At 40.0% G+C, this 19,758-nt stretch overlaps 1 protein-coding gene across 1 annotated transcript in view; it reads left to right on the top strand.

Annotated features, from left to right (window-relative positions):
- The window catches only part of zdhhc8a (zinc finger DHHC-type palmitoyltransferase 8a), a 28,446-nt gene extending 9,287 nt beyond the window's left edge, over positions 1-19,159 (top strand). Inside the window, exons 2-10 of the mRNA XM_036595622.1 lie at positions 8,749-8,870; positions 10,949-11,106; positions 12,766-12,938; positions 14,046-14,148; positions 14,274-14,365; positions 14,467-14,596; positions 16,152-16,266; positions 16,993-17,102; positions 18,200-19,159. Coding sequence (XP_036451515.1) covers positions 8,749-8,870; positions 10,949-11,106; positions 12,766-12,938; positions 14,046-14,148; positions 14,274-14,365; positions 14,467-14,596; positions 16,152-16,266; positions 16,993-17,102; positions 18,200-19,159 — 1,963 coding nt within the window. The remainder of the gene's footprint in view (positions 1-8,748; positions 8,871-10,948; positions 11,107-12,765; positions 12,939-14,045; positions 14,149-14,273; positions 14,366-14,466; positions 14,597-16,151; positions 16,267-16,992; positions 17,103-18,199) is intronic.
- The last annotated feature ends 599 nt before the right edge of the window (positions 19,160-19,758 follow it).

Genomic DNA, 19,758 nt, shown 5'->3' with positions numbered 1-19,758 from the left:
CACGTACTCTGATACCTGTGGGATCTGTAAAAGTGAGATTGTATCTCTGGTAGTATGTCATTTTTACACATTTCCAAAGCTAAAAACTAATTTAAAAGATATTGTTGTGTCCAAAAATTTTGTACTTATAATGCTCTCTTACTACAAAAGCTGAGATGAGCTGTGTCAAAATGTCAAAGCAAATATCTGCTTCAGTGCATCAACTCATCAAATGAAAGACATCACTGGTTGGTTGGGTTAATGTGAATCCAGCATTCTGGCTGATTTGTACACAGTCTTGCTGTTTTTCTGTATCAGCAGAAAGTGGAAGCAGTGGAATAGATGAGGAGCGTGGAAATAGGCAGTGATGACTGTACTGCTTTCAGACATAGACTAAAGCGTGGTGTTATGATACTGCAGGGCATAGCGGGCTTAGTAATTGTATCTGCCAAGTTGGCCTACGCACTTTTGCATAGGCCTGCCTAAAAATGTATTTCTGCCAATGCCACTGGGCCACACTGACATGTCATGGCTTACTGCCCTGCTGGACAAAACAGCATAGACTAGCGTAGGCCAGCATGGCTGGTCACCAGCAAATCCAGCACATGTTGTGTTTTGTCTGCTGGTATGCTTGTCAACCAGCATGACCATGCTGGGTGACCAGCTAAACCAGCACCAGACCAACACTAGACCAGCATAAATCGGATTAAAACAGCCTGGAATGCTGGTCTTTGCTCGTTTTTCTTTCAGCAGGGTGATGTCATTTTACATTTAATAGATTATGTTAAAAATCACATTTCTTTGCTTAGGATGTCTCGAATATGCATGAGTGAGCACTGATGAGAAGCCTTTGCTTATCAGAACTGCCGATGTCTCACCTACCTTGGCTGCATTTTGAGATACGCCTTTTCACTTTAGACATTTTTATGCTTTCTCTTATCTAGCACACTCGATTCAGTTCATTAACTGCTTAACAAGCACTTCATATGCTGGGTCAAGTGGTTACAGCAGAGAAAGCACAGCGATGTGCAGAGAATGGGATTTCCTAACTGTAATTTCTGAAATGTCTATGATAATGAAAATGTATTCAAGACAGAATGATACTTTAAAGTGTTTTTACAGTTTTATACAGCATCATTTGCAGTACAGTATACTGTATAAGCCACCTTATTGTATGGCTACTGTAAAATTATTTTAATAATGTTGTACCAACACATGAAACCTACAGTATGGTCCTGCTTTACTGTAAAACAAGGTGGCAAAAGTACTTTTTTGACACAGCAATGGTTCATCGCCTTCACTCCAATTTAATGTTTTTCAGGTTTCTATCATATAAATGCTAAAATAGCCAGCTGAGCTTTGAACCAGAACCAGGGTAAATACAATAGATTTATACTTAACTAGTGGTACTAAACATTAGCCTAGCTAATTAGTGCTAGCTAGCTGTCTATTTTAATGCTAGTTTATCTAGCGCAACCTGTGCCATCATAAAAAAGCATGTGGTATTCAAATGCATCACGAGCTTTTTATTGTCATATATGTCATTATAGCAGAATTTAATGTAGAAAGTTTTACTTTGTAAGTATTCTTTTTCTTTGTAAGTATCTGATTACCACTGTTATGCTAATGCTAATTTCAGCTAACTATGGGATTCAGTCTCTGTGAGATTTGTTGTGTCATGTTAGCACCAAGCTAACTGTGGTGTACATTCACTTTCCCACAGTTTTATACCATACAGCTTAAGTTAACTTAAACACTGACTTTTGGAGCTTGTATTTTTACTTTGTATATTGCATTTTAAGTGAATCCTTTAGTAAATACTTAAAACCTAAGTAGGCTATAATCAGAGACGTTATAAAGGGGGAGACCAGTCACTGTGTGGAACAAGCTATTTATGAGGGTTTTTTTTTCTTTATCAGTTTCAAATTAATGTTCAAGTTCAAATTTCCAAATGTTTTTAAAATGGTTTGACCTTCAGTTTTGACTGTTTTGGTCTCTCTTCATTCAAAGAGATTGGCGTCTAGTCTTGTGTGGCTGGAAATAACTGCTCGCCGGCATTGCTAAGATGGCTGCCAACTGTACAGACTTTTCTATAAGGACTCTGGTATTATTAAAAGCCTGTTAGCTTTTGAACGAATAGCTATTTGTATGTTTGATTTATGACTCTGTAAGAATTATTTATGATTTATGAATTTTAAAACTGCTGTTTTAAATAAGTTGTTTTCCAAATAAATATATAATATTAGGAAACATATATATCACTGTTGTCAGAAAAATCTTGTCTATATATATATATATATATATATATAATATTATGTCGGAATTAAACTGTATATCTCCAAAAAGTCCAAAAAGATAACTTTACAGGACAAGGAGAAACTTTCTTAACTTCGAATGGAAGTAAATGGAGAAATATTTTTTGGAAAAGTGGAAGACAGTATGTTGTCCTCTAAAAATACAGTTTTATACTGCATTTTGTAATGTACAATATGGAATATGTCAATATTGCAGGCAAACATCACAGTATTGGTGCTGTAAATATGACTTCTGTTAACTGGCAACTCTTCCGGTTAGTTACTGTTAATTTACAGAGTAAATTGTTAGAGTGCAGGACCGTCTTTGGGAACTTCTGATGATCAGGCAAAACTCCAACCCTTTCTAAGTAGCAGTAGATAAAGCTAAATTTGAGGAATAGGTCAGTTAGTACAGTTTGTTTTCTTCCTCCAGATGTAGCTGATCAGCCAGGACATGTGTAAGTTTTTCATTTTATAGATAAGTCATACAGTGCCAGAAACCACATAAGCAAGTCTGTTTGAGATTCACAAATCAGTGTGGTTTGAGGCAAGTGTATGATGTGCGCATCCAGTTTGCACAATATGTTAGTATTATGTAGTGATATGGGAATTGTGTGCACATGACTATGTCTTATATTTTTCATGTGCATATCTGCCAATGCCAAAACAATTATAAATCATAGAAATTGGGACCAAAACATCTGTTGTATATGGTACAAATGCAGGAAGATAAATAAAATACAGACATTTTAGCACTATAGCCATGCATCACCTGAACATTGTGCTCTCTCAGAGTAGAATAATAAATATGTACTTAAAAATTGGTTTGAAATATTGGTCAAATCAAAACATCTGTCCAGGGTATTTTCTACTGTGTAATGCATTTGATCAACCAAGGCAGGTTTGATGTCTGAAGTTTGTTTCATTAGTCTTGTAGTGGAGCTGTGAGGCTTATGTAGATAAAAAAAAATGAAAGCTTATGCTCCACTAGCACCAATTAGCATCATGTAAACTGCATAGCTAAATCATAGACTTGCCTCAAGCCATGTTGAGTTATTAAGTCATCTCAAATAGACTTGCTTATATGGTTTTCTGCCACTGTATGACGTGCTGTTATCTGTAAACATGGACAAGTGTTTTGAATAGCTAAAGGCAGTAGTATTAGCTATTATAAAGCTTGAGTTTTGTCCATATGTTTGTCTATTTTTATATATAACAGTATATAGATAGCCCTTCCTTTAAGACACATTGTTCCATATTTCCTGGTGGCCTTTTCAACTAAAGAATTGCCCATTCAGATGCTTCCTATCTATCAGGTGCGATCACAGTGCAGCATTACTGTTGCACACAGCTGCTTTCCAGCCTGCGGTGGCAAGCTGATGTAAAGCAACGTTTAAAAAGGAGCTTATTTATTATTTTAATCTTGAGGGGTTGCCATTGAGATAGATTGCTTAGTGGCAACAATAATACAGCTACTGAGAGCACTGGAGTCCATCTGCTCTTTGGATGCCACCATCAATCCTCGAGTATGCAGAATTAATGTGGGCCTGACAGCTTTTGTTTGGTTCGAAATGTAGCCGTCCTTAATAGTCCCACTGAGGTGATCCTACAGAAGTCTCATTTATCTGGTGAACTAATTTCAGTGAATGGTATATGTAAATGTAATGGAGCTATATAAAGTGGAATTATGTCTGATCTTAATAATGATATGACTACAATTCATTAACAGTTCCAGCACAACATTGTATGCTATTGTCAGTCCATTACAGTCTTCCTCCAGGGTCTCTTTTGATCAGTGGAGGCTTGGATTAAGAGATGATAGTGTTTCCCACACACTATGTCGAGGAGCTACAAGGCTAATGTAACTAAGTAATAAAAGCTTATCTCATGTACACCTGCTAGCATTGTGCAGGTATGTCCTAACAAACTTGACTTTTTTTACTAAACCATCCAAAACCATATTTGCCTCCAAAAAAGCTCTATTTGTGCTACCTGACCAAAACAGTTCTTGTAAGATGTATATTGATGTTTATGGAACTCAAGGCACTTTTGGTTTGATGACAGAAGAAGCTTTTTGTGTAAAACTTCTAAATGGTCTGATGGAAGTTTGAAGGTGTTTCATTGTAGTTTTGAGACTTGGTGACCTCAGGATGTAACCTGCAACTGTCCAGCTGCAAGCCTATGTACGCTCACCAACCACTAACTGGACAGGGCCTCCCTTAGCTCTCAAAACAGCCCCAGTTTTTGTGACATGGACTCCAGAAGATGTTGGAAACATTTTTTTGAGATTCTGGTCCATGTTGACATGATTGCATCATGAAGCTCCGGCATATTTTTCAGTTTCACTTTGCACTTATACAGACAGTTTGTAGTTACAACTTAATACATGCGTTCATTCGTGAGATCCTGCTGGTGTGGGTTTCCTCCCTTTCAGTGATGCTCACAAAAGCGACTTGAATGCCAATAGCTCTTCCTTGTGGATAGCTTCTCCTTTAAGTAGCAGAACTTTTTTATAATGACCTGCGGATACCCTGCTTATCTTTTAAATTGCTTAAATCATCACATAACTTGCCTCAGTCCACATCGAGCAGTTAAGTAGTAAATAAATTGACTAATAGTTATATGCAAAAGTTTAGGCGCCCCAGTTAAATTATATATTTTGTTGATTTTCTGAGTGAAAGTTTACGTAGAGAACACACTTCTGCATGTTTTAAATCTCAGTTATTGTTTATTTGTTGAATTTAGTATATTGGGGAAAAACAAAATGTGGCTTGTGCAGAAGTTATGGCATATTTTATATTTTGTTTATTGTTTCTGATATGCTAAGCTCAGCAAATGAATAGAAATTGTGCACTAAATATTGCAGAAATGGCATAAATAAGTTCCCTGTAGCAAAAGAACAAAAAAACAAAACTTCATTTGACTGGATGTGCTCAAACTTGAGCATATGACTGTATATGGTTTCTGACACTGTGTGACAAAAGTCGGACAAAAGCACATTGTGCAGATAAAAACAGTAGTAGCAGCTGTCTTGAAGTCTTGAAATTTGGCCCCTTACCTTTGTCAGTTTTTATGGATAACAGCAATTTAGAAACCGCATAACCAAGTCTATTTGATATTCCAGGCATGCATTATTTAGGCTTGCAGTCAGCACGATGCCAAATGGTGTCCAGAAGCTTCTACTAATTGTTCGCTACATTAGCTCCAAGGCTATGCGAAGCTGAAGAAGCAAACTTGTCTTGGCTGATCGACTACATTTGGGGTAAGGTGGAAAATTGAAATTTCATACAAATCTGATTTCTCACCAAACTATCACTTTTAAAGCACTACTAGAAGTGCTGTACCCCTTTCTTTGGTTCATCAGTAATTCTCACAATGAGTTCCCGAAGTTCTACAGGGATCACCTATTCTGAAGCGTATGCATCAGATGGATTTTCTAGGAAGCTGAGAGCTGCATTTTCGCATTATATAAATCATTAATACATCACTGATATATTTTCAGCAAGGGGCCTTTCTGCTCCGGCCTTCACACAGACAGCGGCGAGAGCTTAGATTTTAAAGTGCTCGGCTGTTTCATTAGGAATTTGAGCTTGTCTGCGCGGGCTGTGGTATAATGAACTCTCCCTCCGCTCCAGATGGCCAGAAATCAATGTTGGTCAGGTCTTGTGGAGGCATCCAGAGTAATCCTTTTGATAAGAAGTCAGGTTCTTAAAGGGAAAGGGGCTTTGTCCTCGTGGGTTTTCTACTGAATGGCACCTCCTGTTCGTGGAATGACCCATATTACGGGAATGACGTACTTTGTTGCTGTCTAGAATCGGATAAACATTCATACTGCAGTGATATCTTGAAGACTGTACAGTAGAATACAGTCCACATAGAAAAAAAGATAGAATACTGTAGAGTTCTGCAGGCACTTTTACAGTCATTGATTAATGCTCCAGGCAAAATGCTACTTGCCTAGAGGAAAAGATAAAGCCAGGAATCTGATGATGCACATTTTCTGCTTGGCCAGAAATGCCTTGACAATACTTCCTTAGTGAAATGATTGAACCAACATTAATCGGAATTCAATTGGAATTTATGAGCTCTTGGACACGTAAGAAATCTTCGGCACTCTGCCATTGTTTACGTACTTGTAAACACGTCTAGAGAGATAAATAACATTAGTCGGATTTCAACGTTTATGAGGATTCATGAGCTTCGGTGTCGTCTCATTCTAGCTGTTCTCCAGATGCCAGGACCAATCTAAATCCGCAGAGGAGGAAAACGATTGCTACTCAGAACTGCCCATATTGCTGACATGTGGGTGATGAGATGCACTTTGGGTTGCCAAGTTTCATTTATTTAACGATACATTTACTGTGATGGCTAGCGTCGAATGCCGCCGCGTCCTCACAGTGGAGGTTTTCGCATACGGATTCCACAGTTTGCTGATAAGCGGGTGGCGGTGGTGATCCTGATTCGGTAATCTGGGGATTATGGAACTGCAGCTGGCGTAGAACAGACATTCCTTTAGGGAGAGCCTTTCCCCCAGCCCCTCCCCCTGACCCCCATTACTGCAGACACCAGCCAGATAGAGCTGGGCCCCAGATGAGGATACTGACCTCTTTGGTGGTTGATATGGTGACCAGACTGACACTAAATGGGCCTGAATCATCCAAGTGAGTCCTATAAGTTCTGAATGACAGATGTGTTCTCCTATCACATTTTCCATAGTGAGAGTTAATAGTGGAAAATGCAACATGATAGATGATGAGGTTGTGTGGTATGAAATTATTTTGATTTTTGTTTTAAAAGACAATTATTCTGTGCTCTTGGACTTTATTGTTGTAAAATAATGTGTTAAATAAGCAGCATAATAATGGTTAACAATGTTAATTGAAGGCTGGTTTCTCTAGTAGTCTAATGTGGTCTCTTTCTGCAGGCCACCTAGTGGCCATTCTGCCAGTGGAATGGAAATTGGATATTATTAAACAATACAATCAAATAAAATATTTTTCTTCATAACTGTGTTATCAGATTAACTAGGACACTGTTAGCTCGCTATGTGAGATGTTGTGGCGCTGTGTTGAGCTGCTGGTGAGCAATGAAGAGCGACAAAGGAGCGGACTGGACCCTCTACTGTGAAAACAGTTCACACCTCTCCACAAAGATGACCGTGCTGAGACAGAATGGACATAACTACAGCTGTCTTGGTATCAACAATGTGTACAAATGTAATAAAAATAGCATTTAAACACAGTACAACTTTCAAAACTGTCCCCATCAGATAATCAGCACTTAAAGCTTTTATTATGAAGAGAGAGGAGCAAATCAAGCTCGACTCTTGCTTCAGATCTGAAAACATACACAGCCATCCTTCCTCTGTGAGAAGACAGCTCAACACTGTGGTCTGAAAGGATGTGTAGCTGTCAAGAAGCCCTTACTGAGAAAAAGAAATGGGACAAAAAAGAAGAAAAATTGCAAATCAAACAAATAAGCTGTTGGTGTTCTCAGAACAATGGACTGACCACCCCAGAGTCCAGACCTCAACATCATTTTTTGTTATATTTTATATATTTGGATCATGAAAGCAGAAAATGCAAACAACTTCTTAGACTGAACTTTGGATGTGTGGAAAAACATCCTGGCAGATTTCTTTGAAAACCTGAAAGCGAGTCTCCTGAAAACATAGAAGTTGCAATAAAGGCATAGAGTGGACACAGTAAATATCAAAAAACCTTTTCGTGATGCTTAAAATGGATAAATCAAAGGCCATTTTGACTGGAACTTTAATAAAATTAAGCATGGCCTCTTTATTTAGCATAGTACTGTAGGCCTAGACCCAAATGTAGGAGCATAAATATGCGTAACTCGTAAGTAACTTGCCTTTTACTTGTCATGTAGCACTTTATTTAATTCATGTAATATTAATTGGCAACTGATTCTGGCTCATTAAAGAGAAATCAATGTTATTTATATTACTGTGGCTAATAGAAAGTACTGGAGACTCATTTAATCGGCCAAAAAAATTGTCCACCTTCACAAACTACACAGTCCCAACGTGTCTGATTGAAAGAGTGCATGTGTGATCTACTGCCCCATCAGTTATCCAGGGGAAACATGATTACCTTTCCATTTAATCTCCTTCTGTGATTTGAATCATCCCCTCAACTAATCTCATTTTCTTTTTTTGAATTATCCACACTTTCATCTTTATAGTGTGAAGCTATAGTGTACCCACAGGCGATAAGGCGAGATGAAAAGTCTTAGACAGGCTACCACGGCTAGAAATCTTTCAACATCATCTGATCAAAAGAAGTTCTAAAGGACTGAATAAAAAGTTCCATTTTAAACCGCGTGCTCAAGCAGCGTGGTCATGATTGGTGTTGGGTGGCCACAACACACATCCACACACTGCAGTAGTTGTCCAGGAACATCGGCCTGTAATAGTAAACATGACTTCTGACTTCTTCTTTCTCCCCGTGTCCCGCAGGTGTCCTTGGCTGGCTGAGAATGTGTCTCTCGCTTTCCCACCATGCGTCGCCGTCACATTCCTCTTTGTCATGGCCAATTTCACCATGGCAACATTCATGGATGCTGGTGTGCTCCCAAGGGGTCAGTCCAGTTACTCTGTCAGAGCTGTATCTGAGAAAAGACGATTACCAAAGACGTGCAAGCAAATACAGACCTGTATGAAAAGATGACCAGCTGATTAAAATGGAATTGTACCATTCTTTTTTTCAAAATTTCTGCACGATTCAATTGTTCAGATGTAAACAGAGTCATTCAGAGTGGTTTGAAGTGAAATGTTTCATTGTAGAGAAACTTGCCAACTTGATTTCTTACAGACTTGCAATGTCTGACGCAAACATAGCCACTTTATTTACAATCCAAAACAACCAGTGAATCTACATTTACAGTAGAGTTTTTATATGCAGTGTTGAAAATGGTAAAATAGTGGTACATCTAAAAAAAAATCTTTGGGCATCTTTGACTTCTTTTGGGGATGTCCTGCATGTACCTCTCCACTATGATTTTTATAAATAGCCTTTTTAAGACAAAAAACCTTCTCAAACTTATCGAAAAACTCAGGCATCAGGAAACAAATTTGTAACAATTTAATATAAGAACTTCTGTGAGGGAGCTTTTAGAGGTGGACGTCTGGTTCCTATCACCACCACTGTGAACGATTCTGAATCAGTAGTTTGTCTAGAATGGAGCGTTTCACATCAAACCACCCTGAATGACTTTGTTTACATCATAACTGTATAATTATGCAGAAATATTGAAAAATGGTGGAGTTCCCCTTTTAAGTATTGTTTTCATTACATTTGTACAATACTTTTACTTCAGTATGGGTTTAATTATGTGATTCGTACATCCTTGCAGTGGTGATTGAAACCAGGGGTTCCAATATCTACACTGTAAAAAAATTAATGTAAAATCTACAATAATTGACTACCAGCAAAGTTGCCAAGTACTGGTATATTCACAGTAAATATTTTACCGTATTTAACTGTATATAATAGTTTTTTGCCATACTTTCCTGGCAGCTCTGCTGCTAGTAAATTATGTAAATTGCATTGTCTGGTATGTTACTGTAAACCAATGCACTGCTCTAAATGCCCAGTTTTTACAGTACAATCCTGTAAAATAACAAACCAGTATTTTATTGTAAAATAAAAGCTGTAAATTTACAGTAGTTTTCTACAGTGTACAATGCAGATATCGCCATTTTATTAACTATCCAAAATGAAGAGTGAACCCTACATGTCTTCTTCATTTGCTTTTCTGAGCATATTGTGACATGCAGTTGTTCAGTACTTAAACACTGAAAAACTGCATGCTTCACTACAGTACTGGGCCTGTTTAACTGGAATTAACGCAGTGCAGTTTGTAAAACATTGAATAAAAATTGCAGTTGTAAGATTATTATAACTATAGTGTTGTTTATATATGGCACTACAGGTTCTATGTTGCATGTTCCAGCTTATTAAAGCCCAGAAAAACAAAATATCGTAATGCATATCGTGCATCATGAAAAAATGTCTTGAATTATCCTGGTTATAACATTTTTGCCATATCTCCCACCTCTAGCTATAGTTGTGCTAAATTAAAGAAACTTTAGATACCAATGGTGTCTTGGATGATTACATTCAGAGAAAAGGGGAAAATGTGTACATTATATTTTTCACTGAACTATCACTTTAATCCAGAGGCCTCATCAGTTGACTTGCTTAAAGGGAAATTCAGAGTCATTCAGAGTGGTTTGATGTGAAATGCTCTGTTCTAGAGAAACTTGATGCGGTGGGATTTACTTTCAGTATGCCTAATAGGAACCAGGGGTTCTGATGTCTACTGGCCCGTGTCTTCTAAGTTTTTATATGTAATGTTGATGATCGCAGAATAGTGCTAAATCTGGAAAAGAGGTGTCTTTGGGGACTACATGTACCTTCAGCCATGAAAACAGTGTTTCAGGCATCAGGCAGCTTATTTATAACCATTTCATATAATAGCTTTCTTTAACGTAGCTTTTAGAGGCATTAAGCTCCTCAGACGTCTGGTTCCTATCACCACCACTGTATAGCCATTTTATTGACTGTCCAAAATCTTAACCATTTAATTATGCTGAAGATCTGACATGAGTATCGTTCTTTTTGGATGAGTTTTAAGCTTTGGTGCTTCTCTTGTAGCAAATGAGGACGAAGACAAGGACGACGACTTCCGTGCTCCTCTCTATAAGAACGTGGAGGTCCGGGGCGTCCAGGTTCGGATGAAGTGGTGCGCCTCCTGCCACTTCTACAGACCCCCCCGCTGCTCCCACTGCAGTGTTTGTGACCACTGTGTGGAGGTGAGGGAGGAGTGGGTGTGCATATGAGCTTCAGGGAGAGAGAGCGAGAGAGAGAGAGAGAGAGAAAAGCAGGTTAATCCCCTTTGGCCCGATCGTTTTGTCCCCTTTCAGATGAAATCTGCATACAGTCAGCCGTATTTAGGCGGCCAGCAGAGTATTATTCATTGTGTGCCATTCATTCAATTCTCTAATGGGAAAAAAAATCCTGCTGCTTAAAACTTCTCAGAGCGGCCGGCTGTTTACCTGCATTAGAAATGCACAACATGGGAGAAACTGACTGAAAATACAGTGACAGGAGAGCAAAGTGCACGAACATAATAATGTTCCTGTCACTCTTACCTCCTCCTCCACTCTACAGCCCAGCTGGTACTTCGGTTGGTCAATAATAACATGAAATATTGATGACCCAATATCAGTTTTATTAGTTTTGGTGACTTTTTTAGTCTCAGCATCATCAGGATTTGAACTTGCAATCTCCCAACAATAGGGCAAACCCTAGATGGTCAGATAAACCAACATAATTCAACCCAGTTAACTATGTAACAGTAATACTGGCTGAACTGGTCAGTCTGAACACAAACACCATCATGGTTAAAGTAATGAAAACATGTAAAACATATCCAAACCTCACACTTAGCATGATAGTAAGGTTGTATATAATGTTGTATACTGTGTATTGTATCGTAAGTTGTTTACTGTATATGTATCATATTGTATGTTAATGTGTATTGTGCTACAACAGAGTTGAATTACATCTTGATGCACCAGATACAAGCACCCCCGACTTTTCATGCAGCATTAAAAGAATCTATCAATAAAATAGACTAGTTTTTATGAAGAGAACTAATGAAAAATAAGAAAAATAGATCAACAGAAACCAAAGCCACAAAGAATTATGGGTTAACCCAATATTATTCAAGACTGCGTTTCTGATGAAATTTAGGTTTAAGAAGTGTGACGATTGAGAACTGACAGTCATATCAGTCAGTTTACTACAGTAAACCACTATCCAAAGTTACTTTAGGCCTGTCACGATAATCGCAATTATTTGAGATGGTTACTTAAGCTAACTTAAGTCATTTTCCACAGTGGTTAGATTCCAGTCATATTATGCTGCAGCAAACAGTATGCAAGTTGTGTTGACACAAACAAATGAAAATAAAAGAAAGCTGTCCAAAAAAATCGGAAAATAATTATCTCCAAAATGGCAACTTTACAAGAAAAGAAAAGAACTTCCTTTACGCTCAGTGCAAGTTAATGAAAGGAGATTTTATACCAAGACATTTTCACAAAATGTACAGGACAATTGCCAGTTTCAAATAGTAGAAAACCGGATGGAGATTTTACAAGTTATTCTGTGTAACTGTAGACGATTATGTGTGTTCAGTATTGATTTGCCAGTATAACCAGTGTTAGCTGCGAAGTAAATGTAGCTAGCAAGTAAGGTGGCTAGTTAGCCAGTTTGGCCGCTTTAGATTTGTATTTGAATAGTTTCAAACAATGAACAAGAAAAGACAGTTAAATTGTTAATCACAACTATTGAAAATACTATTTTGTATTGGCAATTGCAAGTATATTATTGTGAGAAAGTTATATTCCTAGTTATAATGTGAAATTCTTAACCTGGTAAATTACGTATGGCAAATATATGGTTCTCAGGACTTTGACCATCATTGCCCTTGGGTGAACAACTGCATCGGGAGACGGAACTACCGTTTCTTCTTCCTCTTCCTGCTGTCTCTCACCGTGCACATGGTGGCCGTTTTCTCTGGAGGGCTCTTGTACGTGCTGGAGCACATGGAAGACCTATGGGCGCTGCGTGCAGCCATCACGTATCCTTACTACATACGACTCTGTACAAACGAGTCACTACATGTTGAAATACCAAACTTTATTGGTAATATTATAGTGACAGAGCTATTCATGGGATTCTTCAACAAAATCTAAGGCTAAGAATGAAATAACTGGTAATACATGCTTTAATACATTAACATTTGTATTAACCCTCGTCCACAGTGGTGGGCCAGTGAAGTGTTGGGAGACTGTAGGGCTGGGCGATAAAACGATAACAGTAATTATCGTGATATAACTTTCCTTGATAGAAATATAAGAAATGTTCGATATAATACACCACACTTCTGCATTCCAGCGACAGCCCTGGTGGCATTTCTACCGCGAGGAAAGCAACAGTACTCTTGTAGCCACAAGAGGGCGCACTTCCAGGTTTTTTAGATGATTAGATGAGGGAAGGGGCGAGAACTAAAATGAGTTGCCAGATATACTTTGGCGACATCTGAAACGTGAGGTTATACGTTCCCTGTTTGAGTGGAGCTATTGGTGCTCTGTTCACAAGCTTTAGCAGCGATAAATCATGTCTGCTCCACGCAACTACAGCCGAAGTGGTTTGTGTATTACAGCGCTCAAACTGTCATATTTTAGTATTAGAGCATTCCCAAGCAGTGTGGCACTGGAGAGTGGGGTTTTTAGCAGCTGGCTAACTTGAAGCAGCGCTCTGTCACAACACCTGACCTGGTAAACTTTCTCCCACCATCCCATGACAGATTTGTGAAATGTGCCACTGATTGACAAATGCTTGTCATGTTCTGACCATAAAGGATAGTTTAAAATCACAAATAACCACTCAGGAGCAGAAAACAGCCTTTAAACTTGAAAGAATTAATGATTTGATGTTTATCATGATAATTATTGACATTGACTGATATGAATTTTTTATCGTGATAAGAGTTTTGGCCATATCACCCAGGCCTTGGAGAAAGGCATATGAGTCATATGTCATTTTTACCTGGACCGCAGATTTTACATTTGCAGTAGTGTGGTGTTATCCACTATGCTATCCAACCTTTCATTCATTCTTCACTGCATTGACATTGGCTGAAGGATACATTTAAGAGGGCTGCCCCTTGACTGCACTGATTCAGCCTGGCTGTAATGAGTGTGACAGGCCTTTTCTTCATCCCCGTCGTCGGGTTGGCTTGCTTCCATCTGGTCCTGGTGGCAAGAGGACGAACCACAAATGAACAGGTAATATGCTGGATGTGTATGCCTACTTATTCCTACACAACTAAAAGATGTTTGGCCCTGATTGGCCAGAAACCTTCTGTTTCAAAACTAGCTGTGTCATACTCAAAGACTGCTTTCTTTTTCAGGTGACTGGCAAGTTCCAAGGTGGCGTGAACCCCTTTACACGTGGTTGTTGTGGTAATGTGGAATTCGTCTTGTGCAGTCCAATCACTCCAAGGTAAAATACTCTGTGTTCTATAAGATATCCTGTACATCTGTACAGAATTTAGAACAGCTAACATTGCTAAAGGTAACGTTCACTGTGTTCTTTATTGTCAGATATACTGGGAAGCCAAGAAAGAAAAGGCCTGTCCGTGTGCAGCCTCCGTTCCAAAAACCTGAATCCCTCAAAATGTCGCCAGTCAAAGTTGGGGACAACGGGATCCAAAACAAAATGCTTCCCACAAAGGTATGATAAAGCCTCATGCTATACTGCCAGTGAATATTTATTATTGCACACTGAAAACAAAACATTATGACCACCAGCTTAATATGCTGTTGGTCTTTCTTGTGCCGGCAAAACAGCTACAACCCACCAAGGTGTGGGTTCTACAAGTCCTCTGAAGGTGTCCTGTGGCATCTGGCACCACAACGTTAGCAGCAGATTCTTTAAGTTGCATGGTGGATCAAACTTGTTGCTCCAGTGCACACCACACATGCCCGATCAGATTGAGATCTTGGGCATTTAGAGGCCAAGGCAACACCTTGAACTCTTTGTCATATTCCTCAAACCATACCCGAACCAAGTGCTGTGTGGCAGGGTGTATTATAGATTATAAAGGCCACTACCATTGGGGAATACCACTGCCATAAATGGGGGTACTTGGTCCACAACAATGTTTAGGTAGGTGGTACGTCTAAAATTGACATCCATGGGAATGTCTGGACCCAGGATTTCCCAGCAGAGCACTGCCCAGAGCATCACATCTCATTCCATCCACCAGCTTGTCTTCTTCGCACGGTGCATCCTGGTGCCATCACTTCCCCAGGTAAACAGCACACATGTACTCGGCTGTCCACGTCATGTAAAAGAAAACAGGACTCATCAGACCAGGCGACCTTCCATTGCTCCAAAGTCCAGTTCCAGCGCTCACATACCCATTGACAGTGGCCAGGGATAAGCATTGACACTATGACCGGTCTGCAGCTATGCAGCCCCATTTGAGCAATTTACGCAGTTTTATGACACATTCATCCTGTAATCATCATTAAACATTCCTGTGGCTTGTACCACAGTAGCCCTTCTTTCAGTTCAGACCAGAGGGGATAGCATTCGTTGCCTTTGTGCATCGATTAGCCGATCGATTGGGCACCCAACACTGTGACCCCAGTTTGTGGTTTTTCCCTCCTCTGACAACTGTTGGTAGGTACTCACCACTGCTGTCTGGGATCACCCCACAAACCTTGCTGTTTTGGAGATGCTCTGACCCAGGGGACTGGCCATAACGATTAGGCACTGCTAATTTCTTCCGCATTCAACACGTCAACTATGAGAAGCGACTGTTTGCTTACCGTCTAATACATCGCAGAACTTGAAATATGCTGTTGTTAGGAGATAATCAACATTATTCGCTTCCTCTGTGAGTCATTATAATATTTTGGCTCATAGGTGTATAACATCATAATGTAATAGAGTATAAGAATCACAGTCATCCAGGTTTTATAAGCTCTCAGGAGAAGGGAAAGTGTGGCAATGATTTGAAATCCAGCTCCTAATCTAACAGGAATGTACCACCTCTCTTTATGTCTTCCCAAATTATACCTTATGGGCTTGTGAAGAACCTATTTTAGGATTTTAATCAAGGGATATGAAAGTCCTGTGCGCATTAACTGCAGCTTTTGTTTCCTTTCTAACTGTGGGAGGATGTCTTTGATGGTGCCTTAACTGTACCGGTGGAGGCCCATTTAATGCTCTGCTAGCTCTCATGGGTGTGTTCATGCTTTTCATGTTTATCCCCTTCCAGCGTCAGTCCCCAGGAGTGCTGGACGTTCCTGAGTTCAAACGGCCGAACACTCCACCGCCTCTGCCCCCTAAACCCGACCCGGTACTGCTCAAGAGCCACCTGGCAGCACTGGAAGGTAGGCATCTGTGTCACTATTGTACCTTAACTATTGTTATCAGTGAATGGAAAATTGATTATATAAGAGAGCACACAGAGCAAAGGAAAGGCTTGGTTATTCAAATATGAAATCTCTTATCTTTAGTATTCGTTTACTTAATAGGGAATTCAAATAAGGAAAGTAGTTTGTAATTAAAAGAATGAAATAAATCTTATAATAGCTTGTAGTTTAAAATAAGAGTGTGCATCGTAGAAGCACAGAGAATGGCAGGACACAAGCAGCTGTAAGCAAAACTACCTTAGTGTTTAAAGATTTGGAATCATTTGCCATATTTACAATTTATGTTATTTTATAGTCAGTATCTTTTGCTGTGTGGATTTAAATGACAAACTATTCACCAAAAGGTACTTTTAGGTGCTGCATTCAGTATTTAAAGAATTATGTTAACAAGTGAATAAAATTATTAACATGAACTCTTGGATTTTGTTTTGTTGTCTACCTTAAAATTTGATCTCTATTTTTGAAATATAATTTTATTATATATCTTAATTCCCAGTGATATATAGCTTTCTTAGTTATTTTAAAACCATCTACAATTAGCAAATTCATTCATAAATTGCCCATCTTGAGTCTAGATATTGTAAGTTTTTTTTTACTGGAAGTTGTTTTATTTTAATGTAAATGATTAACGGTTAGCTTCAGGTTGGGATCATAAAAAAACAATGATTTTTTTTTCTGCCCCAGAGAGCTTACTGCACTCCAAGACTGCAGTGCCTCCTGGCCAGAACATGAGCAAAATAGGTCCGATTTTCGAGTCGCCCTCCAGAGTCCATTACCAAGTTCCCAGGGAACAGGTGAGTGAACAATTTAAATTAATAGTTTCAGCTACAAGGCTAATGTAATTAAGATGTAATGGAAACTTTTACCCCACCAATTAGCAATGTGCAAACTGCATGTCTTAATCATTACACACTTGTTTTACATATTTATGCAAACTTTGCAGCAATTACACACGTGTTTTACATATTGATGCAAAACTGGGCAAAACTTGTCTTCGAAAAAGTAACTTCACAGGAAAAGAGAAAACATCATTAACTTTGAATAGTAGTTAACAATTAGTTGAACATTATCTTATTTTAAGGCATTTTGGACCATTTCCATTTGGGCCATTCATCATGAAAATATGTCTCAATCTAAAGGGTAATTGGCATTTTACAATTGTAACATAATGAAAAACAACAAAAATGGAGATACAAGGTTTTGGTCTGAAAGCAGTGGTATAGTTATCCAAATGGAGAAAAGCCCCAGTGAAAATAACAGAAGCAACCTTTGAACACCAAACATGTTTTGGCTGAATAACTACATATAGGATGAGAGTAGGAGTGGGTGTTTGTGGCATGCGGCATCCCCTGGGCCCCGATGAGTGGGGGACGGCGCACTGCCTCTGGTCCCGCAGCGAGGCCACTTCAATTTGCCAAACATTTCAAAAAATGTTCGACCCCTCTCTGACGGCCGATGTCCTCCTCCCGCTGTCACTTGCTGACGGCACATGCCACAGTGATATATACATTTGTTTCATTTTATTGAGGTTTAACAGACAAGAAAAGTACCAATGGTGCCACATTTTACTGATACAATTTTGTTTGTTTAACTTTTCATGTTCTGTGCTACAATAGAAACAATTAAGCAGGCCAAATAAGCTCTTTATAACAGAACATTCTTTGTCCTTTATGTACTACCAATATTCACTATACGCTCATATGTGTATGATGTAACTCATCATGATAATGACAAAATCTTCATATTGCCCACCCCTAGGTAAGAGGAAAATTCAGTAAATTGGATTTCTCGCCAAACTACAGCTTTAAAAGATAACACAATTAGAATTTCTTAAGCAAACCTTTTCCTGCTTTATCATCAACATATCCTGTTTCCATATTTGTTCTTTTAGATGAGTAAGAGGGAGAACCCCCAGCTCCAGATGACCAGCAGGTCCCAGGATCAGTCCTCCGAGTCCAGTCTGGATCAGCTTGACAAGCAAACTCCAATCTCAGCCCACTCGCTCCTGCAGTCCAGCACACTGCCTCTGAACTCGCTTACCCTCAACTCCCGTTCACTCAGCCTGAAACACGCCCACCGCCGAGGGGACCGGGCTCACCTGCTTGGTCAGCGCCCCCAGGCCATTGCCTCCCGTCCTGCCCAGAGCGTCCTCAGCGGGCGTGCTGGCAGCCTCTCCTATGACAGCCTCCTCGGCCCAGCCGAGCTGCCCCAGCGGGGTGTGTTCCCTCTGGCTTACCGTGCTCCCTTCCTCCCCATGGACCTGGGCAGAAGTCCCACCGAACGATCCCCCCGAGCTTGCAGCCCTGTTTTCATGACCGCGAGCCGGCGGTCGCCCCAGCACCGTGAGTCCTCCCCTGTGCGCTACGACAACCTCCCTAAAGGCCTCATGGGTTCCATTCAGGAGCTGGAGGAGCGCGAGAAACAGCAGCAGCTGCTGCTGCTGCCTCAGGCTCGCCCACAGCCACCCATCCAGGACGCTCTGGGCATCTATGACACGCCTGGACGGAGGAGCCTGCCGCACGAGCCACCGTCTCGCGGTCCTACGCCGCCTGCCTACGGCTCCCGGGAATTCCTCATGAGCAGTGCGGCGTATGGCTATAGCAGCCGGACTCAAACGGCCAGCTCCTCCACTTCCTCGCTGAGCCGCACCCCCAGGACTTCCACCTCGCCTCTGGGCTCTAATGTGACCCTTCAGGGCCGCTCGCTGTCCCCCTCAGTCTATCGTTCCCTGGAGCGTCAGGCTCAGCGCTCACCCTCCAGCATGCCCGGCCCACTGCCCACCTCCTCTTACGCTGCCCACAAAGCGCTGGCCTTTATCACTACCTCAGAGCGGAGAGACTCAGAGTCCTGATTGTCCCGCTCTGGGTGCATTGTGATGGACAGAGGGCCTCGTTTAAAATGATCTGCTCTTGTGTGCTAACAACGTTTCCATTTGTTTCTCTTTTTTTACAAGTATATTGTAAAACTAATATTAATATTATTATTTTTCACACTAGTTACCAATGGCTTCTGATGGTAGAGAGACCGATATGTTTTATTGTGTGTGGCAAACATATGGAAGTTTGTTTTTTTTGCCCCTTTTTGGCCTAAGTACACTCTTAAAAACAAAATATGCTAACTGGAACCAAAAAAGGAGTTTTGGAGTGATGCCACAGAAGAAACAGCGTTCTTAATGGTTTTCAAAAAAGTTCTTTGTTAAAGCTGTCCTAAAAAAGGCTCTTTATGGATCCCTAACCTCGGGACCAAACCCATAATGTTCTTTAGATGCAGATTAAAAACTAGCCTAAAAGTGTGTAGGAAATACAATCAGACTAAACAATGACCAGATTTGCTCAAAGGCAAAAAAGTGTTACCAAGCATTAGCTAGTTACCGCACTAGCTACCATATGCATAACATTACCTACCTTGATAGATAACTATCCAGCTAACAGCAATATTTCCAGCATTAGC

The sequence above is a fragment of the Colossoma macropomum genome, unplaced genomic scaffold, assembly GCF_904425465.1.
Source record: "Colossoma macropomum unplaced genomic scaffold, Colossoma_macropomum, whole genome shotgun sequence".
Classification (NCBI taxonomy): domain Eukaryota; kingdom Metazoa; phylum Chordata; class Actinopteri; order Characiformes; family Serrasalmidae; genus Colossoma; species Colossoma macropomum.
This window is presented reverse-complemented; position numbering and strand designations above follow the sequence as displayed.